Raw genomic sequence first — 12,449 nt, forward strand, 5'->3', positions numbered from 1 at the left:
GCACTGGTGGTCCCAGCTACTTGGGAGGCTGAGGTGGGAGGATCACTTGGGCCCATGAGGTCGAGGCAGCTGTGAGCTGTGTTTGCACCACTGCACTCCAGCCTGGGCAACAGAGCAAGACCCTATCTCTAAAAAATGAAGCAGGACCTTAACTATAGTAGAAGTCACCAGGTGTCTTCCTCTCGTGGGGTTGGCCGTGGGCTCGTGGCTTCTCCTGGCTCTTCATTTGTGTGCCCTCCAGCTGAAGCTTCTGGGAGTGTGTGCACGGAAGCCCTAGAGTGGGCTCCTCCACTTGGGGCATGTTCCGTGTGGCTGAGCTGGAGGATGAGTGACTTATTCCAAGATTATATATTTTTCCTTTACTTTTATTTATTTATTTATTTTTGAGACGGAGTCTGGCTCTGTTGCCCAGGCTGGATTGCAGTGGTGCAATCTCGACTCATTGCAGCCTCTGCCTCTTGGGTTCAAGCGATTCTCCTGCCTCAGCTTCCCTAGCAGCTGGGACTACAGGTGTGCACCACCACACCTGGCTAATTTTTGTATTTATTGTAGAGACGAGGTTTAACTGTATTGGCCAGGCTAGTCTTGAACTCCTGACCTCAAGTGATTCACCCGCCTCAGCCTCCCAAAGTCCTGGGATTATAGGCATGAGCCACCGCACCCAACCGCCTTTAACTCATTTTAAGATAAAGCTGTGATTGTGTACTTAAGTCCTTTTAATATTTGTAACTCATTGACCAGACCTTATATTTAACTTTGAGGGAAGAAACATAGCTGCCCCGAAAATCCTTTGTTGAAACATTGGGACAGTGTTTATAGGAAGGCAAAATGGTCCCTGCAGCTTCAGGGAAATATCTTAGGGAGGGCCAGGATGTTCTCTACTTTCGGGTTACTTCCCAGTGAGGCGGCGGGTTCCGGGTGGAGAGGCAGGAGCAGCTGCTGCGCCGTCCGGGGTGGCCGAGGCCATGTGGGGGGCGGGCCGGGGCCTGGATGGGCCGGAGCTGCCCTGTGGGCACGTCCTTCCGCTGGGGGAGAGGCGTTCTGTACCAAGTCGGGTGAGCCTTGGGGCCGTCAGGGCTCCTTCGCGCTCCTGGGTGCTCTTTCTGATTCTGCCTGAATGTTGCTGGCTGTTCATGACACCCCCTGGCCATGCAGTGCTGGGTATTTTTCTAGAAAGTTCCTCCTTTCTCCCTTTTGCAGACGGCTGAGGCCCTGCAGCCCACGCTACAGCCGGAGATGCAGCTCGAGCACGGGGCCATCCAGATCCAGTGAGCGGTGCCCGCGGTACGAGGAGCGCCCGGCACCAGGAGCCCCTCGCTGGCTCCGCCCATGGCCCGGCCCCCATGCGCCCTGCTCTCTCGGCCTCAGCACAGGCAGTGGCTGCACGGGTTCTGCAGAAGTGCGTCTGAAGGCGGCTGCCTCCGCGGGGAAGAGCGCCCTATCAACTGAAAGAGCAGTCGCCGCCGCCCCCAGCCGGAGACCTTTCGTTTGAGTCATGCTGTTGGTGTCGGAGGACGGAGGGGAGGCACAGTGCGGAGAGCGTCGCGTATGCGCGGGAAATCAAGAACTATGATATTTTTCTGTTTAAACAGCTTTTTTTAATTTGCTATGGTGTTTATAACAAAAAAGAAAATTTGAAAAAAAAAATCCCAGGGGAGTAGCAGGAGCCCTTTGCTGTGTGCTCTGTCCACTGTCATGAGACAGGAGCCCTTTGCTGTGTGCTCTGTTCAGTGTCATGAGGCAGGTGTTTGCAAAGCCAGCTCTCGATGGGGTATTGCTGACCTACTTTTCTAGGGGAAATGCTCTCAAACACTGTAATTATGCATTTCTAATTAAATAAAATGTATTTATGACCACAACAGGCTTACGCTCTTCCTCCTGCGAGACGGTTCGCCAGAGTGCCTGTTCCTGGGGGGCTGGGCTTGCTGGGCTTCAGGCCACGCTGCTACCCTCTCCACTGTGCAGACAGTAGGTGTGGGCGCCCCGGGACAGCCTGAGTTCTGTTTCCGTGTCGTGGCTGTCGAGGGGAAACGTGGTTTAGGACACAGCTGCGGAACGTCTTGTTCTCGTAAACCACAGAGCGCTGCCAGCTCCAGAAGGCACAGTCCTGGGGTCCTTAGAGAAAGTTGCAGCCACAGGGGCAGACCCTACTACTTACAAATTTTTTTAAGGCAGAGAAAATACCTGCAAATAGAAGTGCTAGAGGCAGTTTGAATCTCTGGTGACCAGCCAGGCCTGGCCTGCTTCACCCACACCATTGCAGCAGTTGCGTTGGGGGCTTGGGAAGGGCCTGCGTGGAGCCAGGTTCGCCGACTTAGAGCAGGGCTTCTCTGTGCGTTCTCTGGGAGGAGTTCCGCGTTGCCATCCAGACGGTGGTGGCTCCAGCCTGCCCCACCCCGTCGGGAGCCTGGACTGGGTCCCCTTGGGGGTGAGGGTCTAGGATGAGCTGCCCTCGAAAGGGGGGCTGCGCTCTTGGGTTCTGTGTCTCTATCGCTGGGGGGTCGCCTCCGAAGATGGCCGCCACAAGGAGCCGGGCCGAGGCCTCCCGGGAGGTCACCGGAGCACGGCCGCTCTCCAGGAGGCAGAAGGGACCAGCTGGGAGGCGGGGTGTAGAATGTCAAATCCACACGCATCTGACTGGAATCCCAGAAGGAGAGAATGGAGAAAACAGAAGGAAGATGCATTTCAAGGATTCAGGAAGTAGAACAGAACCCCAAGTAGGAAAAACGAACATCAGTCTCTGCTTCGACACGTGCAAGTATCACAGGCAAAGATCATTTTGACAGCAGCCAGAGAGAAAGGACAGATGCCTGTGATGGGATGAAAGCAAGGCAGCAGGCGTGGGCACCCACTGGGTGCTGAGTGGAGGGGGAGCCACTGGCGCAGAGGAGAGAGCTCTCGGTCTGGGGCTGGGTCTTCAGTGAACCTGTTGTTCAAGATGCTGGTGACATGCTACCAGCTGACTCAGCAGTTCCACTCATAGGATCCACCCCGGAGCCCTCAAGACAGCTGCTCACACGTGCGCCTATGCTTAGATGTGCCTAGCAGCATGGCTCGTACCAGCCACAGGGTAGACGCAACCTGGGTTTCCATCAGCAGATGGAAGGGAGAAACAAAGCCGACTGTCCGAAGAATGGGACGTCAATCCAGCCACGTGAAGGAATGGAGCACGGATGCGTGCTGCAGCCCGGCCAGCACTCGGAGGAGCTGTGCTGAATGAAGATGTGCAGAGGACCACTTACTGTTTGATTCCATTGATATGAAATGTCCAAAAAAGACAACTGCAGAGAGACCGATTTGTGGTTGCCAGGGACTGGGGTGAGGCAGGATTGGAAGTGACTGCGAATGGGCAGGGGGTTTCTTTTTGGGTGATTAGAATGTTGTGGAATTAGTGGTGACATGTGCACAACTCTACACTGAAAGTCACTGAATCCTTCACTTAAAAGGGTGAATTTGTTGGCATATAAATTTTCTCAAAATTACAAAAATAAAGAATTAGGTGGTATGTAAACAAAAATTTATAAACAAAAATTGAGGCCGGGTGTGGTGGCTCATGCCTATAAGCCCAGCGCTTTGGGAGGCTGAGGTGGGAGGATTGCTTGAGCCCAGGAGTTAGAGACCAGACTGGGCAATATAGTGAGACCCCATCTCTACAAAAAAAATACAAAAACAATGAGCTGGGTGTGGTGGCACGCACCTGTGGTCCCAGCTACTTGAGTTCCTGAAGCGATAGTATTGCTTGAGCCCAAGAGGTTGAGCTGAAGTGAGCTATGATTATGCCACTGTACTCCAGCCTGGGTGATAGGACAAGACCCTGTCAAAAAAAAAAAAAAAATCATTTCTGATGGCACCTTCTTTACAGAGAATTGTTAGGAATATTATTCAAGAGCAGGAATATGAATCCAGGGGAGGTGCCTGGAGTAAGATGGAGCGGTGGACAAAGAGAATACATACATAAATTGTTTCATTGAAACTTTAAAAACAAAATACTGGAAGACATTACTGTGTAACTTGGGCCATGGACGAAGGGAGGTGAATTGTTTTGAAGCCCCTGTATTGCCCTGCAGAGAAAGGCTGGAAGAACTGTGCAATTTATTTATTTATTTATTTATTTATTTAGAGATGGAGTTTCACTCTTGTCTCCCAGGCTGGAGTGCAGTGGTAGATCTTGGCTCACTGCAACCTCCGCCTCCCGGGTTCAAGTGATTCTCCCACCTCAGCCTCCCGAGTAGCTGGAATTACAGGCACACGCCACCACGCCCAGCTAATTTGTGTATTTTTAGTAGAGATGGGGTTTCACCACGTTGGCCAGGATGGTCTCAATCTCTTGACCTCGTGATCCACCTGCCTTGGCCTCCCAAAGTGCTGGGATTACAGGCGTGAGCCACCACGCACGGCCTTGTGTTTTTTGTTTGTTTGTTTGTTTGTTTTGAGACAGAGTTTTGCACTTGTTGCCCAGGCTGGAGTGCAGTGGTGCGATCTCAGCTCACTGCAGCCTCTGCCTCCTGGGTTTAGGTGATTCTCCCACCTCAGCCTTCTGAGTAGCTGGGATTACAGGCGTGCGCCACTGTGCCCAGCAAGGATCGTGCAATTTTAAGTCCTGGAATTCACTATGACAAACACTTCAGAAACAAGGCATAGAAAATGTTTGTAGAGATGCAAGGTACTGCAGCAAGGTGATGGACACCTTGATCCAAGCCACGTGTGAGGAATGTCACACCCAACAACCTCAGGGAACATGCTCTTCTCCAAATTGCCACCCACTAGAATGTGAATCCACCTCAACACCACAGGATGGCAGCTTGCAGACTGTGTTTTGTGACCAAATTGAATTAAGGCAAAAATTAATGAGAAGAAAAGTAGAAAATCCCTGAATGTTTGGGAATTAAATAACAAACATTTATGTAACCCCTAGGTCAGATAAGAAAGAAAACTGGACATGTGAAAGTATTTGTAATTGAATAACAAATGCAAGTTGGTCAAAACTCGGGGAATATCGACAGTTGTGTTAGAGAAAAGCTTAAAGACAAGGAAAAATTAATGAAATGAGGCACAAAATGTAGGGTAGATACAACCAACAAAACCAAATAGGATTCTTTGAGAAGACTGGTACACTTGAGAAAGCCCTGGTACACTAGTCAGAGAAAAGAGAGCAGGGACAAATTACAATGTCAGAATCTACGAACCCTTCACACATAAAAACTTGAGACTGTCTCAAAAGTCAGTTGGAAACGTTAGATGCAATTGACAAATTACTGGGGAAAAAACTGCTATAAGAAGAAACGGAACATCTTACTAGCTCCTGTCTTTCGGAAATCTTACCTATATCTTGCCACAAAGAAAAACTCCAGGCTCAGCATCTCACTGTTACGAAAAAAACAAAAAACACGAGACTCTCATTTCTCATCTTGTTTTATGAGGCAACATAACCCTGACACCAAAATCCGACAAGGATGTTTCAAAGAAAAAAAGAAACTCCAGGCCAGTGTCTCTCTTGAACATCCTAAGCAACCCTAAACAAAATATGAATAACCCTGATCCAGTGACATTGATGATCTATCATGATCAAGTTAGGTCCAGGAATGCAAAGTTGGTATACTATTTTAAAAGTCAATGTATTACATCACGCTAACAAAAGAGGTAAACTATATGGTTATCTTAATAAATGCAGAAAAGTAATTTGTAAACTTCAACACCCATTCATGATGAACTATGCCTAGTGTTCCATTGTTGGAACGCCAAGCATGTGGGAGTTCTTTATATCCTACTGCTCGAGCTCATTGCCAAGCAGTAGGCGACCTCAGGCAGAAATGGGTTAAGAGAACCTTTAGCAAACCAGGAATAGAAAGGACCTTCCTTAATTTGATCAAAGGTGTCTATAAGAAATCTACAACAAGCTGCCCATTCAAGGGTGGAAAGCGGAGAGCTGCCCCCACCACCCCCTGCCACTCCCTGAGATGTAACAGACAAAGATGGCTGCCTCTCACCACAACGCGCTAGCACACCAAGGCAAGAAAAGACGCTTAAAAGGGCCGGGTGCGGTGGCTCATGCCTGTAATCCCAGCACTTCAGGAGGCTGAGGCAGGTGGATCACCTGAGGTTGGGAGTTCAAGACCAGCCTGAGCAACATGGAGAAATCCCGTCTCTACTAAAAACACAAAATTAGCCGGGCGTGGTAGCACATGCCTGTAATCCCAGCTACTCGGGAGGCTGAGGCAGGAGAATCACTTGAACCCAGGAGGCAGAGGTTGTGGTGAGCCAAGATTGTGCCATTGCACTCCAGCCTGGGCAACAAGAGTGAAACTCTGTCTCAAAAAAAAAAAAAGAAAAAAAGGCTTAAAAGGCTTTAAAATGAGAAACGAAGCTGTCAGTATTTACAGGTGATATGGTTATATGTGAAGAAAATCCAAAGGAACTCACAAGCAAACCGTTAATAAGTGAATTTACAAGATTCCTGCCCACAAGGCCAACATACAAAAAACTAATTATATTTCTAAATTCCAGAAACAAACAGTAATAATCACTTACAAATGTTATTATAGACACTAAGAAATTTCAACTATGTAGAAACAAATCTAACAAAAGATGTCTGGGACAGAAAGCTATAAAATATTAGGAAAGTGAAGAAAACCTAAAAAACAAACAAACAAACAAACTGGAGGTGGCATGTAGCCTGTTGGTGAATGCAAGCCTCAGTATCATAAAGATGATCATTTTTCTCTAAATGGTGCATTCCCTGCAATTTCAGTGAAAATCCAAGCAGAGATTTTTGTGGAAATTGCCATGTTTATAATAGAATGATTTATATTCCTTTGGGTATATACCCAGTAATGGGATTGGTGGATCAAATGGTATTGCTGGTTCTAGATCTTTGAGGAACTGACACGTGTCTTCCACAATGGCTGAACCAATTTACGTGCATGCGTATGTCTATTGCAGCACTATTCACAATAGCAAAGGCATGGAACCAACCCAAATGCCCATCAGTGAGAGACTGGATAAAGAAAATGTGGCCGAGGCGGGCGGATCACTTAAGGTCAGGAGATTGAGACCATCCTGGCCAATGTGGCAAAATACCGTCTCTACTAAAAATACAAAAATTAGCAAAGCATGTGGTGCGTGCCTGTAATCCCAGCTACTTGGGAGGCTGAGGCAGGAGAATCACTTGAATCTGGGAGGTTGAGGTTGCAATCAGCCGAGATCGTGCCACTGCACTCCAGCCTGGGTGACAGAGTGAGACTCTGTCTCCAAAAAAAAAAAAGGAATTCTAGAAAATAAAAAAGGGAATTCCCTTGACTCGATCAAGAGATTCCACAGAAGCCTTGTGGCCACAGCACGCGTCCCCAACGTCGGGAGCGGGGCTAGGTGCCGTTCTCACAGCTTCTGTTCAGCTGTGTGGAGGTCTTGGGAGCAGAGAAAGAAAAGGAAACAAGCCAGAGGCACACTGTGGAAACGAAAAGACAAAACTCGCTATTCGCAGGTGATGTCACTGTGTTCTAGAAAACTCCAAACAATTCCCAAAGATAACCTAAAATATTTCCCAGGGATAAATATCAGAACTATTAAGAGACGTCAGCACGTTTTTGGGGATCAAAGTCAATATACGAGGTGTCATTGCGTTTCTGTCATCAGCGGTCACGCAAAAAGGAAACTTTTTTTTTTTTTTTTTTTTTTTTTTTTTTTTTGAGATGGAGTCTCGCTATGTAGCCCAGGCTGGAGTGCAGTGGCCCGATCTCAGCTCACTGCAAGCTCCGCCTCCCGGGTTTCTCCTGCCTCAGCCTGCCTCAGCCTCCTGAGTAGCTGGGACTATAGGCGCCAGCCACCTCACCCGGCTAGTTTTTTGTATTTTTTATTAGAGACAGGGTTTCACCGTGTTAGCCAGGATGGTCTCGATCTCCTGACCTCGTGATCCGCCCGTCTCGGCCTCCCAAAGTGCTGGGATTACAGGCGTGAGCCACCGCGCCCGGCAAAAAGGAAACTTTAAAAAGCCACCGTTCAAAAAGCTTTAAGATATAGAAATGTCAAGAAATAACTCGTTAAAGATGCGAAAAGTGTTTATGGGAAAAAAAATCATAAAACTTGACTGAAAGAGGTTAAAGAAGACCTAAATTAAGGGAGCCCCGTCCCGCATCTGTGGACTGCAGAGCACATTGGGCTGACCCCTGCCCTGCCGTCTCCCCTGTAGCTGGCTCCCCTGACCCCTCCTTCAGCGGGGCCAGGGGCCCAGACCCACGGCTCCCCTCTGCATGGACACACCCTCACCCCTTCGCACCTCCGAGGACTCATCTAGACAAAGCCCCAAACTGAGATGATATGAACCTTCGCCTGCCCTGGACCTGAGATGTGCAGAGGCAGCACACACCTGGTTGCATTTTTGCTGTGAAACTACAGGCTTCCAGGCGACCTCTTCATTCCGCCTGGCGGCCCCACTTCCCTTCCCTTTGCCTTGAACCTGTGCATCACCTCCCCACCTCCACTCCGCTGATGGGGACGCCTCCCTGTCCAGCAGCCAGAGCAATCAAAAGAAACCCCACAGGCACCTCAGCCACATCCACTTACCCACCGCCCCATGCTCGCCTCCCTCTGCTCCCCCACGTGGGCGGGTGTCCGCCTGGCTCCCCCAGCAGCTGGGCCGCGGGAAGATGGGCGAGAGCGAGCTCTCTGGGTGCTTGGCGGCAGGTGGCCATGGAAAGTGGGTCAGCTCGGCTGGTGGGAACAGCAGGAGGGTGTAGACGTCGGCCTGGCACTGGGCAGGGGTGCCTCTCAGTAGAATGGCATGGGGGCTGTGACAAGCTCCCCTCCATCTCTAGTCCTGGAGTCAGACTAGACCTTGACTGCATCTGGCTCGAAGGCTCGCCATGGATGATGGATTGCCCAGCCCATCTTCCCTGGGGGGTTTGATCTGAGACCATCGGGATCCAGCAGCCGTGAGTGTGGTGGCCAAACCGATACCAGTCACCCAGTGGGGAAGCGACATCACACGTTTAAAGAACACCAGGCATTTCTACACACAGTGTGGGGAGGAAATCCGTCCTGATTTTGAACTTTGGCACAGCGTTGAAACCGAGGGTAGCAAACTGTGTGTAAGGAGAGGGCTCCTTTCTATAAGTGGCCCTCCATAGCCGGAGTCCCGGTCCCGGGAGATGTGTGTCACGTGTGTGGCCTTGTGATAGAGCCGCTGCGGTTCTCTGTCCACTTCCGGGTCACCCCTGTGTTGCTGGGTGGGCTCCTGTGCCCCCACCCCAGGCCCTGCAGGCTGGCTTCCCAGGTGGACTCGGCTGTGGGAGGTCCTGGCAGGGTGGGCGCTCCTTTCCCGCTCCCCCACAGCCCCGTGACCACAGCCCCATCCCTGGCTCCAGCATCCTTGGGATCTTTGCCCCTCAAGCCCCGAACCTGGCTGCTCTCGGGCTGTACAGAAACCTGTTTCCTGCAGGGACATACATTTAAAGTCCGTTAAAGCCTCAGACCCCCTGGGCACACCTGCCTAGCCGTGTCATGGACGAACAAGGGGCTGACGAAATGCCTGTGGAGGCTGATTTCACTGGAGTCAGGGGAAGTCTAAGCAAACAGCAGGGGCAGGGATGAAAATAACAGAACAGTACCCCAGATAGCAGCCATGTGCTGGGGAGGCTGGGCCAAGCATTTATAGAAACTGCCCAAAGAACACCACGGGGCGGGCATTTCGGTCCATTTTACAGACCAGGAAAACGGGCGGAGAGGCTGAGTGACTGCCTGAGGCCACACGCAGCTCTCCCGCCCTGTTCGCTTACGCACATTGTTGGCCTTGCGGTGAAGGGAGTTCCCAGCAGTGTCCCCGCCCGCTCTCATCCCATTGCCCAGCTGAGCCCCTCCCTTGGCTCTCCCACCCGTGGGCCTGATAGCCGCAGCTGGGATCCACGGGACACTGCAGTCCCCCAGGCCTCAGGTCTGTGCCTCCTTAGTCACCTGTGAAGTGCCTCGTATGGGCCAGCTCTGCCCGTCCAGGGAGAAGCAGCATAGCCCGGCCACCCGAGGCCTCCTGTGCGCTTCCCCGTCTGAGGTCCGTAATCAGAACTGCGGGCTTCTCCCCAGAGGTCAGGGCAGCAACAGGACAGCCTCAGCCTCTTTAGATGCTGCCTTCAGGGAGCAGTGAAAGAAGGAGGGAGAGAGAGAGCACCCGGCCGCGTCTCCCAGCCACGCCAGGCAGGTGGGCAGGATTGATATACTGGGTACCGCTCTGGCTGTCACCGGGGCCTGGTGGTCTCCTGGAGTCACAAGCAGCCGTCTGAGATGAGGTTTATCATTTTGAGCTAGAATAGGACTGAACCTCGTTCCTGAGGGGCTGGCCGGGCCAGCTCTCCCTGCCCGCTGGCGTCTCCGCTGCCTCTGCTGTCCTGAAGATCGTATGAGTGTTCACGTTACTAGAACGCCAACGTAGGTTCTCCTCTGGGCTCTGGCCCCAAGGCACCCCAACCTCAGACATGTCACCCCCTGGGCCTACTACAAATGGAGTCCACAGTTCTCATGATGGGAAAATCTCTACACCATCATTCATTTGGGCTATAGAAGAAAAAGAAATTATTTTCAGCTGCAGCTTCATTTTTGGAATCGTGGCAAAAATGTTAACAGCGGAGGGAGAAGGAGGCTGGGCACCCTGCCGTGAGACTGGTTTTTGTGGTCCTGGGCACCATCCGGTCACTTTAAAGAAGCAGGTGTCCCCGATGGTACGCACGTGCCTTGTCAGGGTGCACTGTCGGCCGCCTGCTCGGAGTTGGGACACACGTGAGGGCTATAGGGACCTGGGGGGGGCTGGCCAAGTGACTCCGCTGTGGTCCAGTGTGGTCTCTTCGCTTGCTGGACGGCGGCTCAGCCTGGCAGGTTTCACAGGTATCGACAGGTCTGCGTCCAGTGCTGCCCCACACAGACGGCCCCTCCCCGGGTCCCGCATCAGCCAACGAGAGGTTCCTGCCCCCACCTCTGGTGACTCCAGCTCCGGTCGCTTCTGCCCAAAGGCAAATGAGCTTTTCCTAGAGTCCAAACCCAGTGGTCCCCACAAATCCGAGCAAAGCTGGAAATCCTTGTTCGTTCTGTGGTGGGCAGGGTGGGCGACTCTGTGGCTGGAACTGCTGTTTTCAGCTACTGTCAGCTGAGCCTTGCCTGGAGCCTCAAACCGCATTGAGGGCTTTCTGTGCTTTGCCTTCCAGAATCCTGGCTGTGGCCTCATGAAACAGGTGCTGTTAAAATCAGCTGCATTGGAAACAGCCGAGTCAGGCAATGAAGGCACAGAGAGGTTAGACAACTTGTGGGAAATCACACAGCACCGGTGCCTCCACATTCACACTTCACCCCTCCGCGTGCTACAATCCTGACCAGTCCCACGTTCCCCAGGACGAGCCACCAGCATCCCGGAAGGGGTTAATCCCTCTCAGGCAGCTCAGCTCCTGCCACTCTCCCGAAGTGCTTTTGCACATGGTCTGGTCTCGATGTGCCCAAGACGGCCCTGTGCTGGGGAGGAAAGCGCTTACATAATCGTCCCGAGTGTTTTCCCTCTCAGGCGGCGCGCACACCCCACTTGGGTTGCAACACAGGCAAGCAGATGCCAGGAAATTCTGAGGCTGCTGCTGAGCCTGGGCTGGGTGAGCTCAGACACGAGACCCCCTCACCTGTGTGGGCCCTTGGCTTCCTCTGTGCCCCTCCCGAGCGGGGTCCCCGGCGCAGACTCTTGTTCGGGCCGTGCAAGGTAGGTGCGTGGTCAGGAGCCCACGGCTCAGGACAGAAGTCATTTGGTGAACCAGTGGGACCTTCAGCGGCTTGGAGGAGGCTGAGTGGGAAGCACGTTCCCGCCTGGGCTGAGCACTTCACAGAGGGGACTGGGCCGAGGGGAGAGCTGCCTGCCCTGGAGACCCCTCCCTGCCTTCCTGTGCTGGCACAGCCATGCCCGGCCTTGGCTGGGCAGCTTGGACTGAGGTTTCCTTGTGACCCCTCCCCAGAGTGTCTCCCGGGGGCACAGGCCCTGGCGGCATGCAAGTCACCCGGGGGGTTTTTAACAGAGACCAGCAACCGTCCCACAGAGGACTGGGGAGCCGGCCTGTGGCTGGTGTCGGGGAAGCAGGCACTACCCAGCCAGGCCGGGTGGACAGAGGCATTTTCCACAGCTCGGGAAACAGAGCTGGGCTGGGAAGGTTGGAGTTCAGCCCTTGGGTGAGAGCCACGGGGTCCTGGCTGAGCCTCACCTGCTCTCAGAGCCCATTTCCTTTTCTGTCAAATTCACGATGGGATCTGGCCCCTGACTCCACCCCAGCAGCACCAAACACACCCGCTGCGGCAGGGCCCGGAGAGGGGCGGCAGGGCCCGGAGAGGGGCGGCAGCGGGGGTTGTGTGCCTGGGGCTGGGGGATGAGTGTTGGGGTCTGCCAGCGCTGACAGTGGGGTGAGGACCACGCCCCCTGGATTCCCTCCACCACCGGACCC

The 12,449-nt window shown here is 52.6% G+C and overlaps 2 protein-coding genes across 21 annotated transcripts in view; one reads left to right on the forward strand and one right to left on the reverse strand.

Moving 5' to 3' along the window:
• BANP (BTG3 associated nuclear protein) overlaps positions 1-1,859 on the forward strand; it is a 128,377-nt gene extending 126,518 nt beyond the window's left edge. For all 20 annotated transcript variants that reach the window (XM_050773635.1, XM_050773644.1, XM_050773637.1 and 17 more), the window contains one exon: positions 1,201-1,859. In XM_050773635.1, coding sequence (XP_050629592.1) covers positions 1,201-1,272 — 72 coding nt within the window. In that variant the 3' untranslated portion in view covers positions 1,273-1,859. The remainder of the gene's footprint in view (positions 1-1,200) is intronic.
• Positions 1-12,449, reverse strand: part of KLHDC4 (kelch domain containing 4) — a 723,698-nt gene that overhangs the window by 381,229 nt on the left and 330,020 nt on the right. The window lies entirely within an intron of this gene.

This window comes from Macaca thibetana, chromosome 20 (assembly GCF_024542745.1).
Source record: "Macaca thibetana thibetana isolate TM-01 chromosome 20, ASM2454274v1, whole genome shotgun sequence".
Lineage (NCBI taxonomy): Eukaryota > Metazoa > Chordata > Mammalia > Primates > Cercopithecidae > Macaca > Macaca thibetana.